This window comes from Oncorhynchus clarkii, chromosome 20 (genome assembly GCF_045791955.1).
Source record: "Oncorhynchus clarkii lewisi isolate Uvic-CL-2024 chromosome 20, UVic_Ocla_1.0, whole genome shotgun sequence".
NCBI classification, from domain to species: Eukaryota; Metazoa; Chordata; class Actinopteri; order Salmoniformes; family Salmonidae; genus Oncorhynchus; species Oncorhynchus clarkii.
The window spans coordinates 63472525-63491247 of record NC_092166.1 but is presented as its reverse complement, the minus strand read 5'-3'; the positions used below and the strand labels follow the sequence as shown (position 1 = coordinate 63491247).

Here is an 18723-nt window from a genome sequence, read left to right as displayed (position 1 = left end):
CACGGTGTTTCCTCCGGCGCATTGGTGCGGCTGGCTTCCGGGTTGGATGTGCGCTGTGTTAAAGAAGCAGCGGCTTGGTTGTGTATCGGAGGACGCATGACTTTCAACCTTCGTCTCTCCCGAGCCCGTACAGGAGTTGTAGCGATGAGACAAGATAGTAGCTACTACAACAATTGGATACTACGAAAATTGGGGAGAAAAAGGGGTAAAATAAAAAATAAAAAAAGAATGCTTCATGACACAAATTGTATTTTCTACAAGTTATTTAAAATATTTTTCAAAAACATGACTTTAATGAATACATTACAACAACAAAGGATTTTTAAAAGAATTTAAGAAATTGAAAAAAATGTGGGTTTCGTATGTAGTTGTCATAACCAGCCATAAAATAACACAATATATATCACAACAGGTGAAAATATATGGGTCATGACAGTGTTATGACCATTATGACATGTTATGGCAAGTTATGTCAGCTGTTATGACATGGTTATGACCAGTTGCGGTAGTCATTGTGGTGGTGGTATCTTACAATTTGTTGTGAGGGTGTAATGCTAGCGTGTTGATGTTGATACAGTGTTACAGGTTTGGCATTGCATAGGCTATGTTCGGTTTTTAGTTGAGGACAGGAAGCATTCAGTGGAAAACTTAGCTGAAAATGGGTCTGTTTTCTGTTCTTGTCGTCAAAACATTTGTTTTAAAAGCTGCTATTGGCGCGGGAGTCATTTAAACAGTGTCTGGTAGTTTCAATCATGTTCATGTGAGAGTACACATGCCCTTGTCTCAGCCCACTGCCCTGAAACACATACATACACACGCAAGCAAACCTGCATTCTGGGGCTGTGGGACGTGGGGTGATGGGACTGGGAAACAGAGCAGGGGGCCAAAGGACTATCAGTTACACCGCCTAGAGCCAGAGAACAGATGGAACATGAGCGAGTGATAGGGAGGGAATGAGAAAGAAAATAGCTCTCCAAAAGATGGGGTGAATAGAGACTTGATGAGAGAGCCGAGAGAAGGAAGAGATGAAAGAAGGCTACGGTTACAACTGGAGAGGAGCTGATTAGAAAATGGTAGAGGAGGAATAGAGAGAAGATGAGGAGGAATAGAGAGAAGATGAGGAGGAATAGAGAGAAGATTACATGTTAGTCATTTATTCAGAGTGACTTACAGGCACAATTAGGGTTAAGTGCCTTGCTCAAGGGCACATTGACATATTTTTCATCTAGTCGGCTTGGGGATTTGAACCAGTGACCTTTCGGTCACTGGCGCACACACTCTTGAACGTTAGACTACTTGTCGAAAAGGAGGAAGGGTAGGGATGTGCGAGGTAAGGGGTAGTAATGCATCATGATCATGACTCATGTAAAGAGTTTAGTTGTATTCATTGCCTTCATTAGCATTAGCACTTCTGGAAGTGGATTAATCTGAAGTGTGCAGCTAGTACGTTGGCCATGTGTGTTAGCCTCGTATGGCCATCCTGATCTTGCTAGATCGCGAGATCAGGATGGTCCTACAAGGCTACATGTGTGTACCTCTTTAGGGTGAGTTTGTGCTCAACCAAATACCTTCCGAGAGACCGTAGCGTCGATTAGACTTCATTGGTCCTTACACATTTCTGGACCATTGTCTGGGTTTTAGAACTACTGCAACTGACCAAAGGTGCTGCTATCACTAGTCCCCTGCCTGTTATGTGTCATTTAGTCATGTACAAGTATCCTACTTTTCAACAATATTTTTGTTTCTTTATTCTCCCTCAGTGGTTAATCATAGTCCTGGTAAACAAATAGATGCACCACTTGTAGAATAGGGTACATCCATTGCCATTTAAAGAGAGTCTGGTAGCCTTAGCAACACCTCTAGAGCTCTTGTCTGTGCCCTTTACTGTCCGTGCATCAGGGGAAAACACAGAAGACCTCCTCTGGGGTCCGAGATGCCGCAGCGAATTCACTTACACTGACAGCCCAGTGTGTCCTCACATACTCACACGCACTCATAAACACTCCACCAAGACCCAGTCTCTAGCCTGGTCCCAGATCTGTTTGTGCCATTGCCTACTCTATTGTCATTGTCAAGCCGTGACAATTCCATAAGGAGTTGGCAAGAGAGCAGAAACAGACTGGCACCCAGGCTATACAGTCTCCAGATCCACAATGACTCCTTAATTTCACCCCCAGGGAATAAAAATCTGTACATATATACTTTGTCCACTCCTGTCATCCGGCTTTCCTCTAAAGATCCCTAGAGTGATTTCCCACTATCTCCCTACCTGTCTCTCTCCCTCTCTCTCTCTCTGTCTTGCGCTGGGGCGGAGGCTGATTGGAGCTGACGTTAGGATGGCATTGTCCCTGTCGAGTTAATGTGGCCCCGGGGGTGCCATCATCCCTCTAAAGGCCTGAACACAGCGCTTCTAAGGGCTGAGAGAGGGGGGAGCTGTGGGAAATAGAGGATGTATGCGAAAGAACAAGATCAGAGAAGAATGCATGGAGAGATGTGGTAGAGTTAAAGAAAGGTTCCGAGCAACAAGGAGTTGTGGTAGACATAGAGACCGAGAGGCTCAGAGGTGTTCCGAGAGCGACAGTGTTTCTCTTGCATTATCAATGTCTTGGGGATCTTTGTGGTTCAGTTATTGTACTTGAGTCATGGTGGTGGGTGGCGATGCTGATGCATTGTTGCCCTATCTTTTAACCCCCCTTCATCCAGTATCTTTTAAACACTCCGACACTCCTCTCTATCCTGTACATTTTTGTATCTGTTTCTGTATCATTGTAGGTACAGAGGAACTCAGAGCTCCATTCTCAGACAGTGACCTCTGTCTTGCTGTTGGTGGAGTAGCTCTTATGCCTGGTGTGGTGGTAGGAGGATGGGTGGCCATATGACACAGGGTGGTTGAACATCTCTGGGAAATTCTCTACGCTGTGCAGTCTCCTGGTGGAATAGGCATGCTGATGGGCTGAGATGTGCCCAGGCTGGGAGGTCTGCCTCTGGATGTAGTGTCCACTGGTGTCCCAGGCTTTCAAGGCCGAGCTAGAGAACAGGGGGTGGCTGGTGGTCTTGGACAGGCGGGACCTCTCCGGGTGGCTCTGGGGGATGGAGATGGAGAGGGGGGCGTGGAGGTTGTGGTGGGTGGGGAGCTGGTGGTGGTCCTGGTGAAGGTAGGACTTGTCCTTGGGGTGCAGGGAGATGGGCTGGAAGGCTGGAGCTGCCTGGTACTGGGAGAAGTCCATCAAAGGGTAGCTCTTATAGTATCCCCTAGAGGCAGTGTCCGCTGCAGCAGACAAGAGAGAAGAGAGTTAGTGGCCTGAAGTTAACTGTCAACTGTCTAAGAAGAGGCCCTGATTTCAGAAAAAAACTAAAATACTCGACTGTAATAATCCTGGAAGTTTGTGTTATAAATAGGGTGGGCACTGGGAGGCCAGTGTGTCAGGTAGCTTCAGCTCAGGGGGATGGGGACAGCCTCGGTCAGCTCAGGGGGACGGGAACAGCCTCGGTCTCAGCAGTGAGGCCAGTGCTTCCAGAACCCTGATCCCTCAGGCACACACACTCCTAACCCTGTCCTTCTCGCTTTGCGTGTGTGCTCTCGTGATTGTATTGTTCTGTCTCTCTCCATGAACCCGTCAATGACGTTCTGTTCTCTCTGAGCTGTGGGTTGAAGTCATGATGCCCCTTTCACACAGATGATGCTTTTGGTTTTGAATGAAGCACCAGAGTTGGTGTCAATTCCATTTCAATTCAGGAAGGATTTTCATAAAAAAATATAATAATCTAAATCTTAGTGTCTGCCTGTACGTATGCACAGTATGTGTGTTCCTACATACGTTCATATACGTGTGTGTGTGTGTGTGTGTGTGTCTACGTGTGTACGTGTGACCTCTGTCAGGTCGGATCAGCGTTATCGGCCAGGCAATATGTATGTGTGTAATGCCTGGATACTCATTAGAGAGAGAGAGAAATCTAAGAGAGAAAGAGCTAATGTTTCTGAGAGGAATTCAGAGTGCAATACTTTCCATTCCACTCTAGTCAGTGAATCATCCCTTTATGCCTGAAAAGTAGATTGTGGAGTGACAGAGATTCCGTTCCCTGTCCATTGCTGTATTTCTCTTCAGCCTGTCGGTGTGAATGGTGTGTTCTGTCCCAACACACTGCCATAATGTTGTTTCAGACACAAAATAATACATTACTGTGAATAGTATAGCGTGTGCGACTTTAATATTTCTATCTCCCAAGTTCATGATCTGCCAGTTTGTACCACAACATCACTGTAGCTCCTGGGTTCATGTTTTGGTTTTTGCCCAACACAGCTGATTCAAATAACTTACTCAATATCAAGCTTTGATTATTTGAATCAGCTGTGTAGTCCTAAGGAAATTAACAAAACGTGCACCCAGGGTTTGGGAAACCCTGGTTTACATGACCTTCACCAGAACCATAAACTGTATATACACTCAGTGGACAGTTTATTGGGTACACCCATCTACTACCGGGCTGGACCCCTTTTTTTGCCTCCAGAACAGCCTGAATTATTTGAGGCATGGATTCTACAAGGTGTGGCATTCAAATGTTGCTCAATTGTTATCAAGGGACCAAACGTGCCAGGGAAAAATGTCCCACACCATTACACCACCACCACCAGCCTGTAACCATTGACACCAGGCAGGATGGGGCCATGGACTCATGCTGCCTATGCCAAATCCTGATTGGCATCAGCATGACGCAACAGGAACCGCGATTCGTCGGACCAGATTATGTTTTTCCACTCAATTGTCCAGTGTTGGTGATTGCATGCCCACTGGAGCCGCTTCTTGTTTTTAGCTGATAGGAGTGGAACCCGGTGTGGTCGTCTGCTATAATAGTCCATCCGCGATAAGGACTGACGAGTTGTGCTTTCCGAGATGCTGTTCTGCACACCACTGTTGCACTGCGCCATGTTTCTGGCCCGCCTGTTAGCTTACACTATTCTTGCCATTCTACTTCGACCATTCTCATAAACAAGATGTTTTCGCCCACAGGACTTCACTGACTGGTTGTTTTTTGTTTGTCGCACCGTTCTCTGTAACCTTTAGACACAGTGATGTAAATAAAAATTCTTTAAAGTACTACTTAAGTAGTTTTTTGGGGCATCTGTACTATTTCTATTTTTGACAACTTTTACTTCACTACATTCTTAAAGAAAATAATGTACTTTTTACTCCATACATTTTCCCTGACACTCAAAAGTACTCGTTACATTTGAATGCTTAGCAGGACAGGAAAATGGTCCAATTCACACGCTTATCAAGAGAACATCCCTAGTCATCCCTACTGCCTCTGATCTGGTGGACTCACTAAACACAAATGCTTCCTTTGTAAATTATGTCTGAGTGTTGGAGTGTTTTGTCTGGTTAGCTTAATGTAAGGAATATGAAATGATTTATACTTTTACCTTTGACAATTCAGTATATATTAGCAATCACATGTACTTTTGATACTTAAGTATATATAAAACCAGTAATATTTTATTGGGTGACTTTTATTGAGTAATTTTATATTAAAGAGTATCATCTTTACATCCACCACTGCCTAGACACTGTCACGCGTGAAAAGACCAGGGGGCTGGACGTTTGAGATACTGGAACCAGTGCGCCTGGCACCGCCGATCATGCCACGCGCAGTCGCTAAGGTCACTCGTTTTGCCCATTCTAACGTGCAATCGATGTCACGTTGTATAGGAGACAGGAGCAGGAATATGAAATAGGGGCTTTTATTTCTCTACCCAAAATAGCTTATGTCATGAACATTAAATAGACGAAGCCCAAAACAAATACGTATACATATAATACAGGGCTGTAACCCAAACAAAGAGCAAGGTGTAAACCTCTAAGAGACCCATACTGTCACGACTCCCACTGAAGGTGGCTCCCCTGCCTGTTCGGGCGGCGCTCGGCGGTCGTCGTCGCCTGTCTACTATCCGCCACCAATCCCTTTTTCCTTTTCTGTTCGTTTGGTCTTATTGGTTGCACCTGTCCATTATTTTGTTTCTTGATTCATGTCTATTTAAGCCTGTTAGGCCCGCCTAGGTTTGTCCGGGATTGTACCTCTGATAGGAGCGAGTCCTCCATCATTCGGCCGTTCTCCACCGGATCGGGTCGGCAATGGACCAGATGATGGAGAGGATGGACCGATGGGAGAGGAATGACCTCCCTACCTCACCCTCAGCAACACCTACCCCTCCTCCGGCATCCGGTGCCCTGCGTCTGGCGCTCCCCAGGGAGTACGATGGAATGGCGGCTGGGTGCCAGGGGTTCCTACTACAGCTGGAGCTGTACCTGGCTACCGTTCGTCCGACTCCCTCGGGGGAGGACAGCGTGAGCGTCCTCGTCTCCTGTCTGACTGGTCGAGCACTGGAGTGGGCCAACGCAGTGTGGAATGGCCCAGACTCGGCGAGAGATCACTACCCCGAGTTCACCCGCCGGTTCCGGGCCGTGTTCGACCACCCACCGGAGGGCCGAGCGGCGGATGAACGGCTGTTTCACCTGCGACAGGAGACGAGGAGCGCGCAGGACTTTGCGCTGGAGTTCCAGACCTTGGCCACCGGGGCGGGGTGGAACGACAGGGCCCTGATGGACCACTATTGCTGTAGCCTCCAGGAGGACGTCCACAGGGAGCTAGCTTGTCGGGACACCACCCTCTCCCTCGACGAGGTATTGACATGTCCATCCGACTGGACAACCTGCTGGCTGCCCGCGGGAGTCCAGAACGTGCCCTGTTGGTTCCACCTCCACGCCCTCCCGCTCCAATCCCCATGGAGTTAGGGGGGGCTGCATCGAGGGTGACCGGAGGAGGCTCGGAGAGGACACACTGCCGATCGTTGCTCGAGGAGCTCGTCTGGAAGTCGGGATGGCCGGCAGAGCACTCCTTGTTCACCCCAGGTGAGTCAGCACCAGACTCACCCAGAGCTCCCTGTTGGTCATATGTTCTTATTAATTAATTTTTCTGAGTTTTCTCCCTCTCTACAGCATAAGGCGTTAGTCGATTCAGGCGCAGCTGGGAACTTTATGGATCGTGGGCTCACGTTAAGGCTAGGGACTCCCCTGGTGTCGTTAGGCCAACCTTTCCCCGTGCACTCCTAAGATAGCCGACCATTAGGGTCAGGGCTGGTCGGGGAGGCCACGGTTCCACTGGACATGGTAACGCAGGGAGCGGGAGCGGATTAGTCTCTTCCTTATTGATTCACCTGCGTTTCCAGTGGTGCTGGGGATTCCCTGGCTGGCTAATCACAATCCTGAGATTTCATGGAGACAGGGGGCTCTCCAAGGGTGGTCAGAGGAGAGTTCAGGCAGGTGCATCAGAGTTTCCATCGGTGCGACGACGGTGGAGAGTCCAGACCAGGTTTCCACTGTGCGCATTCCTTCTGAATATGCCGGTTTGGCTATAGCCTTCTGTAAGAAGAGGGCGACCCAATTACCACCTAATAGACGAGGGGATTGCGTGATAAACCTCCTGGTAAACGCTGCACTTCCCAGGAGTCACGTGTACCTGTTGTCCCAGGAGGAGACAGTGGCTATGGAGACATACGTCACTGAATCTCTGGGACAGGGGTACATTCAGCTCTCCACGTCACCCGTCTCCTCAAGCTTCTTTTTTGTGAAGAAAAAGGAGGGAGGTTTGCGTCCGTGCATTGATTATAGAGGTCTAAAGTCCATCACAGTGGGGTTTAGTTACCCGCTACCTCTCATCGCCACTACCGTGGAATAATTTCACGGGCGTGTTTCTTCACAAAACTGGACCTTAGGAGTGCATATAATTTGGTGCGTATCCGGGTGGGAGATGAGTGGAAGACCGCGTTTAGTACCACATCTGGCCATTATGAGTAACTCAACATGCCCTATGGGTTGAAGAATGCTTCAGCCGTTTTCCTATCTTTCGTAGACAAGATTCTCAGAGACCTGCACGGGCAGGGGGTGGTAGTGTATATCGATGATATACTGATCTATTCTGCCACACGCGCCGCGCACTTGTCTCTGGTGCGTAGGGTACTTGTGCGACTGCTGGAGCATGATCTGTATGTCAAGGCTGAGAAATATGTGTTCTCCAAACAAGCCGTTTCCTTCCTGGGTGGCATTTCCACCTCTGGGGTGGTGATGGAGTGTGACCGCATTACAGCCGTGCGTAATTCGCCGACTCCGACCACAGTAAAGGACGTGCAGCGGTTTTTAGGGTTTGCAAATTACTACCGGAGGTTTATCCGGGGTTTTGGTCAGGTGGCTGCTCCCATTACCTCACTGCTGAAGGGGGGACCGGTGCACTGGCGCTGGTCAGCGGAGGCGGGCAGAGCCTTCAGTTGCCTGAAGGAGCTGTTCACCGACGCTCCCGTGCTGGCTCATCCGGACCCCTCTTTGGTGTTCATAGTGGAGGTGGACGCGTCCGAGACTGGGGTGGGAGCCGTGCTATCACAGCGCTCGGGCACGCCACCAAAGCTCCGCCCCAGCGCTTTCTTCTCGAGGAAGCTCGGTCCGGCGGAGCGGAACTATGACGTGGGGGACTGGAAGTTGTTAACTGTAGTCAAGGCTCTGAATGGGTGGAGACATTGGCTTGAGGAGTCCAAGCACCCTTTCCTCATCTGGACTGACCATCGTAATCTCGAGTATATCCGGGCAGCGAGGAGATTGAATCCGCGTCAGGCCAGGTGGGCCATGTACTTTACCCGATTTTGTTTTACGATTTCCTATCGGCCAGCCTCCCTTAATACGAAGGCCGACGCGCTGTCCCGCCTATATGACACCGAGGATTGGCCCAATGATCCAACTCCCATCCTCCCGGCTTCAAGTCTGGTAGTACCCCAGTTGGAACCTGCACCCCCTCAGTGTCCAGCAGGTGTTCAGTACGTGCCTCTTGGTGTCCGTGATCGGTTGATTCGATGGGCCCATACACTACCCTCTTCGGGTCATCCTGGGATCGAGAGGACAGTGCAGAGTCTTAGGGGGAGGTACTGGTGGCCCACTTTGGTCAAGGACGTGAGGTTTTATGTCTCCTCCTGCTCGGTGTGCGCTCAGAGCAAGGCTCCTCAACACCTGCCTAGAGGGAATTTACAGCCCCTCCCCTTTCCACAACGGCCATGGTCGCACTTGTCTGTGGATTTTCTCACCGACCTTCCTCCGTCTCAGGGAAACACCACGATCCTGGTCGTTGTAGATCGGTTTTCTAAGTCCTGCCGTCTCATCCCGTTGCCCGGTCTCCCTACGGCCCTACAGACTGCGGAGGCTCTGTTTACCCATGTCTTCCGGCACTACGAGGAGTGCTGACCAACACCGCAGTGAGGCCCCCATGTTCGCACCAGGGGACCAGGTCTGGCTCTCGACCCGAAACCTGTCCCTCCGCCTGCCCTTCCGGAAGCTGGGGCCGCAGTGTGTGGGGCCATTTAAAGTCCTGAGGATGATAAACGAGGTGTGTTATAGGTTACAGCTTCCTCCTTACTATCGTATTAACCCCTCGTTTCATGTGTCTCTCCTCAGGCCGGTGGTGGCTTGTCCCCTGCAGGAAGGTGAGGTGCCGGAGGTCCCTTTGCCCCTTCCGGACATCGAGGGGTCCCCGAAGTACACAGTACGTGCTATCCTGGACTCTAGACGCCGGGTGAGGGGCCTACAGTACCTTGTGGACTGGGAGGGGTACGGTCCAGAGGAGAGGTGCTGGGTACCGGTGGGGGACATTTTGGACCCTTCACTACTGAGGGACTTCCACCGCCTCCACCCGGATCGCCCTGCGCCTCGCCCCCCGGGTCGCCCTCGAGGCCGGTGGCGGCGCGCTGCGGGAGCCACACGTCTAGGGGAGGGTACTGTCACAACTCCCACCGAAGGTGGCTCCCCTGCCTGTTCGGGCAGCACTCGGCGGTCGTCATCGCCGGTCTACTATCCGCCACCAATCCCTTTTTCCTTTTCTGTTCGTTTGGTCTTATTGGTTGCACCTGTCCCTTATTTTGTTTCTTGATTTATGTCTATTTAAGCCTGTTAGGCCCACTTAGGTTTGTGCGGGATTGTACCTCTGTTAGAGTGTGGATGTGTATTTGTATTTTATTTTCCCCGGACTGTTTGGGTCCTGTGTTGGGCCGGTCAGTTTTATGCGCCCAGTATTTAGGCGTGACCGTTTGTACCGGAATAAAATACGAGTTTCCGAACCCTCTGCTCTCTGCGCCTGACTCCAACCCCACTACTCCTAGAAGACTGTGACACATAATAACAAGTGCACACTAACATGGTAACACGCAAGCGAATACAACACAGCACAGGTACTCACAAGACCAACGGACACGGAACAATAATCAACAAGGACAAAGGGGAACAGAGGACACATATGTACACATACTAATCAGGGGGAAAGGGAACCAGGTGTGCGTAATGAAACAAGACAGTCCGGGGTTGGTGGTAATGAATCCAGTTCAGTGACGCCTAGAAGGCCGGTGATGTAGACCTCCGGAGCTGGTGAACGGAATGAGCAGCAGTACCTCGAACAGTAACTGAATGCCTTGATGCCTGTCTGCCTGCTTGATTCCTGTCTGCCTGTAGGAGCAAACCATTTTTGTGAACCTAATAAACTGCCACTGAGTGTATATGGATCTGACCTACACTTTCCAGAAAAGCGCTGAGACTGTATTGCCAGTAGGATATCTCCTTTCATTCATGATATGTCTTTCCATGAAGGGAGCCGAAACCACATCAGATGCCAGCTTGAAAACCTTATGATGGTTTGAAAAGGTTACAGTGCCAGTCTGGATTATGATCAGCATGTCCTGGAGTGCACAGTGTGTGTGTGTGTGTGTGTGTGTGAGAATGCATGTGTGTCCGCATGGGTGTGTCCATATGTTTGTATGTGTGTTAATGTGTGTTTATGCATGTGTGTGTGTACGCGCATGTTTGTGTCCATTATGCTTATGCATGTGTGTGTGTGTGTGTGTGTGTGTGTGTGTGTGTGTGTGTGTGTGTGTGCGTGCGTGCGTGCGTGCGTGCGTGCGTGTGGCCTTACCCACAGCCCTGAGGGAGTTGTACTTGTTGAGGCCCAGTCCACTGAGGTTGCTATGAGGGTGTGGCATTCCTGGGTATAAGGCTGAATTGTTCAGGTGGTAGTGCTCTGTAGGGAGAAAGAAGAATAGAGAGTAAGAGAGAGCGAGATGGAGAGAAAAAAAGAGAATAAAGTTAGTAATAAGATTAATACCACTTTATTTGTCAATTGTACAGACAGCATACTATTTAAATGCTCCTAACATTTGTGATGGGATTGAGAATTCTTCTTCCCTATCTGTCACAGATCTATCACAGCCCAACACTGCCTGTTGCAAAGTACTGTTTTGCCAAGGGAGGATGTGGCCCCTAGTGCTAAATGAGGTGTGACTAATTAACAATGGAACAAACAAACTAAGTAGAAAAAAACTGCATCAATTACCGCTGCTGGCCCAGCCTCTGTCATGCTGTCAGGGGGAACAAGAAAAGTGGGACACAGGGGTTGCATAGGGGCAGAGCCATCTCACACCCTGCATGGCCAGTGGCCATAGAACTGGGGTCCGTTAGTAGCCTACATGAGCACAGACAGTAGGCTCACATGATCATTCCTACATATCGGTACATCGCCATAAAAATCCCCAAGTGTTATTCCCTATGATGTACTGTTACACCAACATTGCCAAGGCATGCCAGCACAGTTTGCAATATATACAGTGCCTTTGGAAAGTATTCAGACCCCTTGAATTTCTTCAAATTTTGTGACGTTACAGTGTTATTCTAAAATAGATTAAATACAAAAAACTCCTTAGCAATCTACACACAATACCCCATAACGACAAAGCGTAACAGGTTTTTAGAAAATTTTGCAAATGTACGAAAAATAAAAAACAGAAAACCTTATTTATATACAGTGCCTTGCGAAAGTATTCGGCCCCCTTGAACTTTGCGACCTTTTGCCACATTTCAGGCTTCAAACATAAAGATATAAAACTGTATTTTTTTGTGAAGAATCAACAACAAGTGGGACACAATCATGAAGTGGAACGACATTTATTGGATATTTCAAACTTTTTTAACAAATCAAAAACTGAAAAATTGGGCGTGCAAAATTATTCAGCCCCTTTACTTTCAGTGCAGCAAACTCTCTCCAGAAGTTCAGTGAGGATCTCTGAATGATCCAATGTTGACCTAAATGACTAATGATGATAAATACAATCCACCTGTGTGTAATCAAGTCTCCGTATAAATGCACCTGCACTGTGATAGTCTCAGAGGTCCGTTAAAAGCGCAGAGAGCATCATGAAGAACAAGGAACACACCAGGCAGGTCCGAGATACTGTTGTGAAGAAGTTTAAAGCCAGATTTGGATACAAAAAGATTTCCCAAGCTTTAAACATCCCAAGGAGCACTGTGCAAGCGATAATATTGAAATGGAAGGAGTATCAGACCACTGCAAATCTACCAAGACCTGGCCGTCCCTCTAAACTTTCAGCTCATACAAGGAGAAGACTGATCAGAGATGCAGCCAAGAGGCCCATGATCAATCTGGATGAACTGCAGAGATCTACAGCTGAGGTGGGAGACTCTGTCCATAGGACAACAATCAGTCGTATATTGCACAAATCTGGCCTTTATGGAAAAGTGGCAAGAAGAAAGCTATTTCTTAAAGATATCCATAAAAAGTGTCGTTTAAAGTTTGCCACAAGCCACCTGGGAGACACACCAAACATGTGGAAGAAGGTGCTCTGGTCAGATGAAACCAAAATTGAACTTTTTGGCAACAATGCAAAACGTTATGTTTGGCGTAAAAGCAACACAGCTGAACACACCATCCCCACTGTCAAACATGGTGGTGGCAGCATCATGGTTTGGGCCTCCTTTTCTTCAGCAGGGACAGGGAAGATGGTTAAAATTGATGGGAAGATGGATGGAGCCAAATACAGGACCATTCTGGAAGAAAACCTGATGGAGTCTGCAAAAGACCTGAGACTGGGACGGAGATTTGTCTTCCAACAAGACAATGATCCAAAACATAAAGCAAAATCTACAATGGAATGGTTCAAAAATAAACATATCCAGGTGTTAGAATGGCCAAGTCAAAGTCCAGACCTGAATCCAATCGAGAAACTGTGGAAAGAACTGAAAACTGCTGTTCACAAATGCTCTCCATCCAACCTCACTGAGCTCAAGCTGTTTTGCAAGGAGGAATGGGAAAAAATGTCAGTCTCTCGATGTGCAAAACTGATAGAGACATACCCCAAGCGACTTACAGCTGTAATCGCAGCAAAAGGTGGCGCTACAAAGTATTAACTTAAGGGGGCTGAATAATTTTGCACGCCCAATTTTTCAGTTTTTGATTTGTTAAAAAAGTTTGAAATATCCAATAAATGTCGTTCCACTTCATGATTGTGTCCCACTTGTTGTTGATTCTTCACAAAAAAATACAGTTTTATATCTTTATGTTTGAAGCCTGAAATGTGGCAAAAGGTCGCAAAGTTCAAGGGGGCCGAATACTTTCGCAAGGCACTGTAAGTATTCAGACTCTTTGCAATGAGACTCGAAATTGAGCTGAGGTGCATCCTGTTTCCATTGATCATCCTTGAGATGTTTCTACAACTTGATTGGAGTCCAACGGTGGTAAATTCAATTGATTGGACATGATCAGGAAAGGCACACATCTGTCTATTTAAGGTCCCACAGTTGACAGTGCATGTCAGAGCAAAAACCAAGCCAAGAGGTCGAAGGAATTGTCCGTTGAGTTTCGAGACAGGACTGTGTCGATGCACAGATCTGGGGAAGGGTACCATAAAATGTCGGCAGCATTGAAGGTCCCCAAGATTCTCTGGTCTGAGGAAACCAAGATCGAATGCCAAGCGTCACGTCTGGAGGAAACCTGGCACCATGTTCACGGTGAAGCATGGCGGTGGCAGCTGTGGAGATGCTTTTCAGAGACAGGGACTGGGAGACTAGTCAGGATCGAGGCAAAGATTAACGGAGAAAAGTACAGAGAGATCCTTGACGAAAACCTGCTCCAGAGCGCTCAGGACCTCAGACTGTGGCAAAGGTTCACCTTCCAACATGACAATGACCCTAAGCACACAGCCAAGACAACGCAGGAGTAGCTTCGGGACAAGTCTCTGAATGTCCTGAATGTCCTTTACTGAGTAAAAGGTCTGAATACTGATTTAAATGTGATATTGAAGGTTTTTGCTGTTTTTGCTTTGTCATTATGTGGTATTGTGTGTAGATTTAAAAATATATACACTGCTCAAAAAAATAAAGGGAACACTTAAACAACACAATGTAACTCCAAGTCAATCACACTTCTGTGAAATCAAACTGTCCACTTAGGAAGCAACACTGATTGACAATAAATTTCACATGCTGTTGTGCAAATGTAATAGACAACAGGTGGAAATTATAGGCAATTAGCAAGACACCCCCAATAAAGGAGTGGTTCTGCAGGTGGTGACCACAGACCACTTCTCAGTTCCTATGCTTCCTGGCTGATGTTTTGGTCACTTTTGAATGCTGGCGGTGCTTTCACTCTAGTGGTAGCATGAGACGGAGTCTACAACCCACACAAGTGGCTCAGGTAGTGCAGCTCATCCAGGATGACACATCAATGCGAGCTGTGGCAAGAAGGTTTGCTGTGTCTGTCAGCATAGTGTTCAGAGCATGGAGGCGCTACCAGGAGACAGGCCAGTACATCAGGAGACGTGGAGGAGGCCGTAGGAGGGCAACAACCCAGCAGCAGGACTGCTACCTCCGCCTTTGTGCAAGGAGGAGCAGGAGGAGCACTGCCAGAGCCCTGCAAAATGACCTCCAACAGGCCCCAAATGTGCATGTGTCTGCTCAAACGGTCAGAAACAGACTCCATGAGGGTGGTATGAGGGCCCATGTCCACAGGTGGGGGTTGTGCTTACAGCCCAACACCGTGCAGGACGTTTGGCATTTGCCAGAGAACACCAAGATTGGCAAATTCGCCACTGGCGCCCTGTGCTCTTCACAGATGAAAGCAGGTTCACACTGAGCACCTGTGACAGACGTGACAGAGTCTGGAGACGCCGTGGAGAACATTCTGCTGCCTGCAACATCCTCCAGCATGACCGGTTTGGCGGTGGGTCAGTCATGGTGTGGGGTGGCATTTCTTTGGGGGGCCGCACAGCCCTCCATGTGCTCGCCAGAGGTAGCCTGACTGCCATTAGGTACCGAGATGAGATCCTCAGACCCCTTGTGAGACCATATGCTGGTGCGGTTGGCCCTGGCTTCCTCCCAATGCAAGACAATGCTAGACCTCATGTGGCTGGAGTGTGTCAGCAGTTCCTGCAAGAGGAGGGCATTGATGCTATGGACTGGCCTGCCCGTTTCCCAGACCTGAATCCAATTGAGCACATCTGGGACATCATGTCTCGCTCCATACACCAACGCCACGTTGTACCACAGACTGTCCAGGAGTTGGCGGATGCTTTAGTCCAGGTCTGGGAGGAGATCCCTCAGGAGACCATCCGCCACCTCATCAGGAGCATGCCCAGGCATTGTAGGGAGGTCATACAGGCACGTGGAGGCCACACACACTACTGAGCCTCAATTTGACTTGTTTTAAGGACATTACATCAAAGTTGGATCAGCCTGTAGTGTGATTTTCCACTTTAATTTTGAGTGTGACTCCAAATCTAGACCTCCATGGGTTGATAAATTTGATTTCCATTGATAATTTTTGTGTGATTTTGTTGTCAGCACATTCAACTATGTAAAGAAAAAAGTATTTAATAAGAATATTTCATTCATTCAGATCTAGGATGTGTTATTTTAGTGTTCCCTTTATTTTTTTGAGCAGTGTATATATTTAACCTTTATTTAACCATGTATTCAAGTTGAGAACAAGTTCTCATTTACAACTGCGACCTGGCTAAGATAAAGCAAAGCAGTGAGACACAAACAACACAGAGTTACACATGGAATAACCAAACGTACAGTCAATAACACAATAGAAAAGTCTATGTACAGTGTGTGCAAATGAAGTAAGATTAGGGAGGTAAGGTAATAAATAGGTAATAGTGGCGAAATAATTACAATTTAGTAATTAAACACTGGAGTGATAGATGTGCAGAAGATGAATGTGCAAGTAGAGATACTGGGGTGCAAAGGAGCAAAATAAATTATAACAAATGGGGATGAGGTAGTTGGGCGAGCTATTTACAGATGGGCTATGTACAGGTGCAATGATCTGTAAGCTGCTCTGACAGCTGATGTTAAAGTTAGTGAGGGGATTTGTGAGAGGATTTGTGAGAGGATTTGTTCCAGTCATTGGCAGAAGAGAATTGTAAGGAAAGGCGGCCAAAGGCTTTGGGCGTGACCAGTAAAATATACCTGCTGGACTCAGGGGGACGGGGACAGCCTCGGCCTCAGCAGTGAGGTCAGTGTGTCAGATAGCTTCAGCTCTGTGGGACGGGGACAGCCTCGGTCAGCTCAGGGGGACGGGGACAGCCTCGGTCTCAGCAGTGAGGTCAGTGTGTCAGTGTGTCAGATAGCTTCAGCTCAGGGGGATGGGGACAGCCTCGGTCAGCTCAGGGGGACGGGGACAGCCTCGGTCTTAGCAGTGAGGTCAGTGCTTCCAGAACCCCGATCCCTCAGGCACACACACTCCTAACCCTGTCCTTCTCGCTTTGTGTGTGTGCTCTCGTGATTGTATTGTTCTGTCTCTCTCCATGAACCCGTCAATGACGTTCTGTTCTCTCTGAGCTGTGGGTTGAAGTCATAATGCCCCTTTCACACAGATGATGCATTTGGTTTTGAATAAAGCACCAGAGTAGGTGTCAATTCCATTTCAATTCAGGAAGGATTTTCATAAAAAAATATAATAATCAAAATCTTACTTCAATTCACTTCCTGAATTTAGAGAATTTAAATGGAATTGATCCCAACCCAACATTAGAAACACATTTGCTGCTGCTGTGTGTGTCTGCCTGTATGTACAGTATGTGTGTTCCTACATACGTTTATATATGCGCGTGTGTGTGTGTGTGTACATATGTGTGTGTGTGTGTGTCTTCATGTGTGTGTATGTGTAAGTCGACTCCAGGTCTCTGTCAGGTCGGATCAGCATTGTCTGCCAGGCGACATTTATGTGTGTGATGCCTGGATATTCATTAGAGAGAGAGACAAATCTAAGAGAGAAAGAGCGAATGTTTCTGAGAGGAATTCAGAGTGCAATACTTTCCATTCCCGTCTAGTCAGGCGGGGCTTTACCTAGCAAAGACTTATAAATGACCTGGAGCCAGTGGGTTTGGCGACGAATATGAAGCGAGGGCCAGCCAACATAAGCATACAGGTCGCAGTGAGGGGTAGTATATGGGGCTTTGGTGACAGAACGGATGGCACTGTGATAGACTGCATCCAATTTGCTGAGTAGAGTGTTGGAGGCTGTTTTTTAAATGACATCGCCAAAGTCAAGGATCGGTAGGATAGTCAGTTTTACGAGGGTATGTTTGGCAGAATGAGTGAAGGATGCTTTGTTGCAAAATAGGAAGCTGATTCTAGATTTAATATTGGATTGGAGATGCTTAATGTGAGTTTGGAAGGAGAGTTTACAGTCTAACCAGACACCTAGGAATTTGTAGTTGTCCACATATTCTAAGTCAGAACCGTCCAGAGTAGTGATGCTAGACAGGCGGGCAGGTGCGGGCAGCGATCGGTTGAAGAGCATGCATTTAGTTTCATCTTCCTAATATTGAGTTGCCACAAAGTGGATTTAACAAGTGACATCAATAAGGGATCATAGCTTTCACCTGGTCAGTCTGTCATGGAAAGGGCACGTGACCCATACAGTTGAAGTTGGAAGTTTACATACACCTTAGCCAAATACACTTAAACTCAGTTTGTCACAATTCCTGACATTTACTTCTAGTTTATTTTAAGTTTGAAATGTGAAATGTCAGAATAATAGTAGAGATAATAATTTATTTCAGCTTTATTTCTTTCATCCCATTCCCTGGTGGTCAGAAGTTCACATACACTCAATTAGTATTTGGTAGCATTGCCTAACTTGGGTCAAATGGTTTGGGAAGCCTTCCACAAGCTTCCCACAATAAGTTGGGTGAATTTTGCCCCATCCCTTCTGACAGAGCTGGTGTAACTGAGTCAGGTTTGTAGGCCTCTTTGCTCGCACACGCTTTTTCAGTTCTGCCCACAAATTTTCTATAGGATTGAGGTCAAGGCTTTGTGATGGCCACTCCAATACCTCGACTTTGTTGTCCTTAAGCCATTTTGCCACAACTTTGGAAGTATGCTTGGGGTCATTGTCCATTTGGAAGACCCATTTGGAAGACCCATTTGCGACCAAGCTTTAACTTCCTGACTCATGTCTTAAGATGTTGCTTCAATATATCCACATAATTTTCTCTCCTCATGATGCCATCTATTTTGTGAAGTGCATGATGCTGCCACCCCCGTGTTTCACGGTTGGGATGGTGTTCTTCGGCTTGCAAGGCTCCCCCTTTTTCCTCCAAACATAACGACGATCATTATGGCCAAACAGTTCTATTTTTGTTTCATCAGACCAGAGGAAATTTCTCCAAAAAGTACGATCTTTTCTCCATGTGCAGTTGCAAACCGTAGTCTGGCTTTTTATGGCGGATTTGGAGCAGTGGCTTCTTCCTTGCTGAGCGGCCTTTCAGGTTATTTCGATTTATAGGACTAGTTTTACAGTGGATTTATATACTTTTGTACCTGTTTCCTCCAGCATCTCCAC

At 47.5% G+C, this 18723-nt stretch overlaps 1 protein-coding gene across 2 annotated transcripts in view; it reads right to left on the bottom strand.

The window, feature by feature from the left end:
* Positions 1 to 264: 264 nt before the first annotated feature.
* Positions 265 to 18723, bottom strand: part of LOC139375632 (protein shisa-9B-like) — a 44526-nt gene continuing 26067 nt past the window's right edge. For both annotated transcript variants that reach the window (XM_071117428.1, XM_071117429.1), the window contains 2 exons: positions 10996 to 11100; positions 265 to 3268 (listed from right to left, as the gene is read on the bottom strand). In XM_071117428.1, coding sequence (XP_070973529.1) covers positions 2799 to 3268; positions 10996 to 11100 — 575 coding nt within the window. In that variant the 3' untranslated portion in view covers positions 265 to 2798. The remainder of the gene's footprint in view (positions 3269 to 10995; positions 11101 to 18723) is intronic.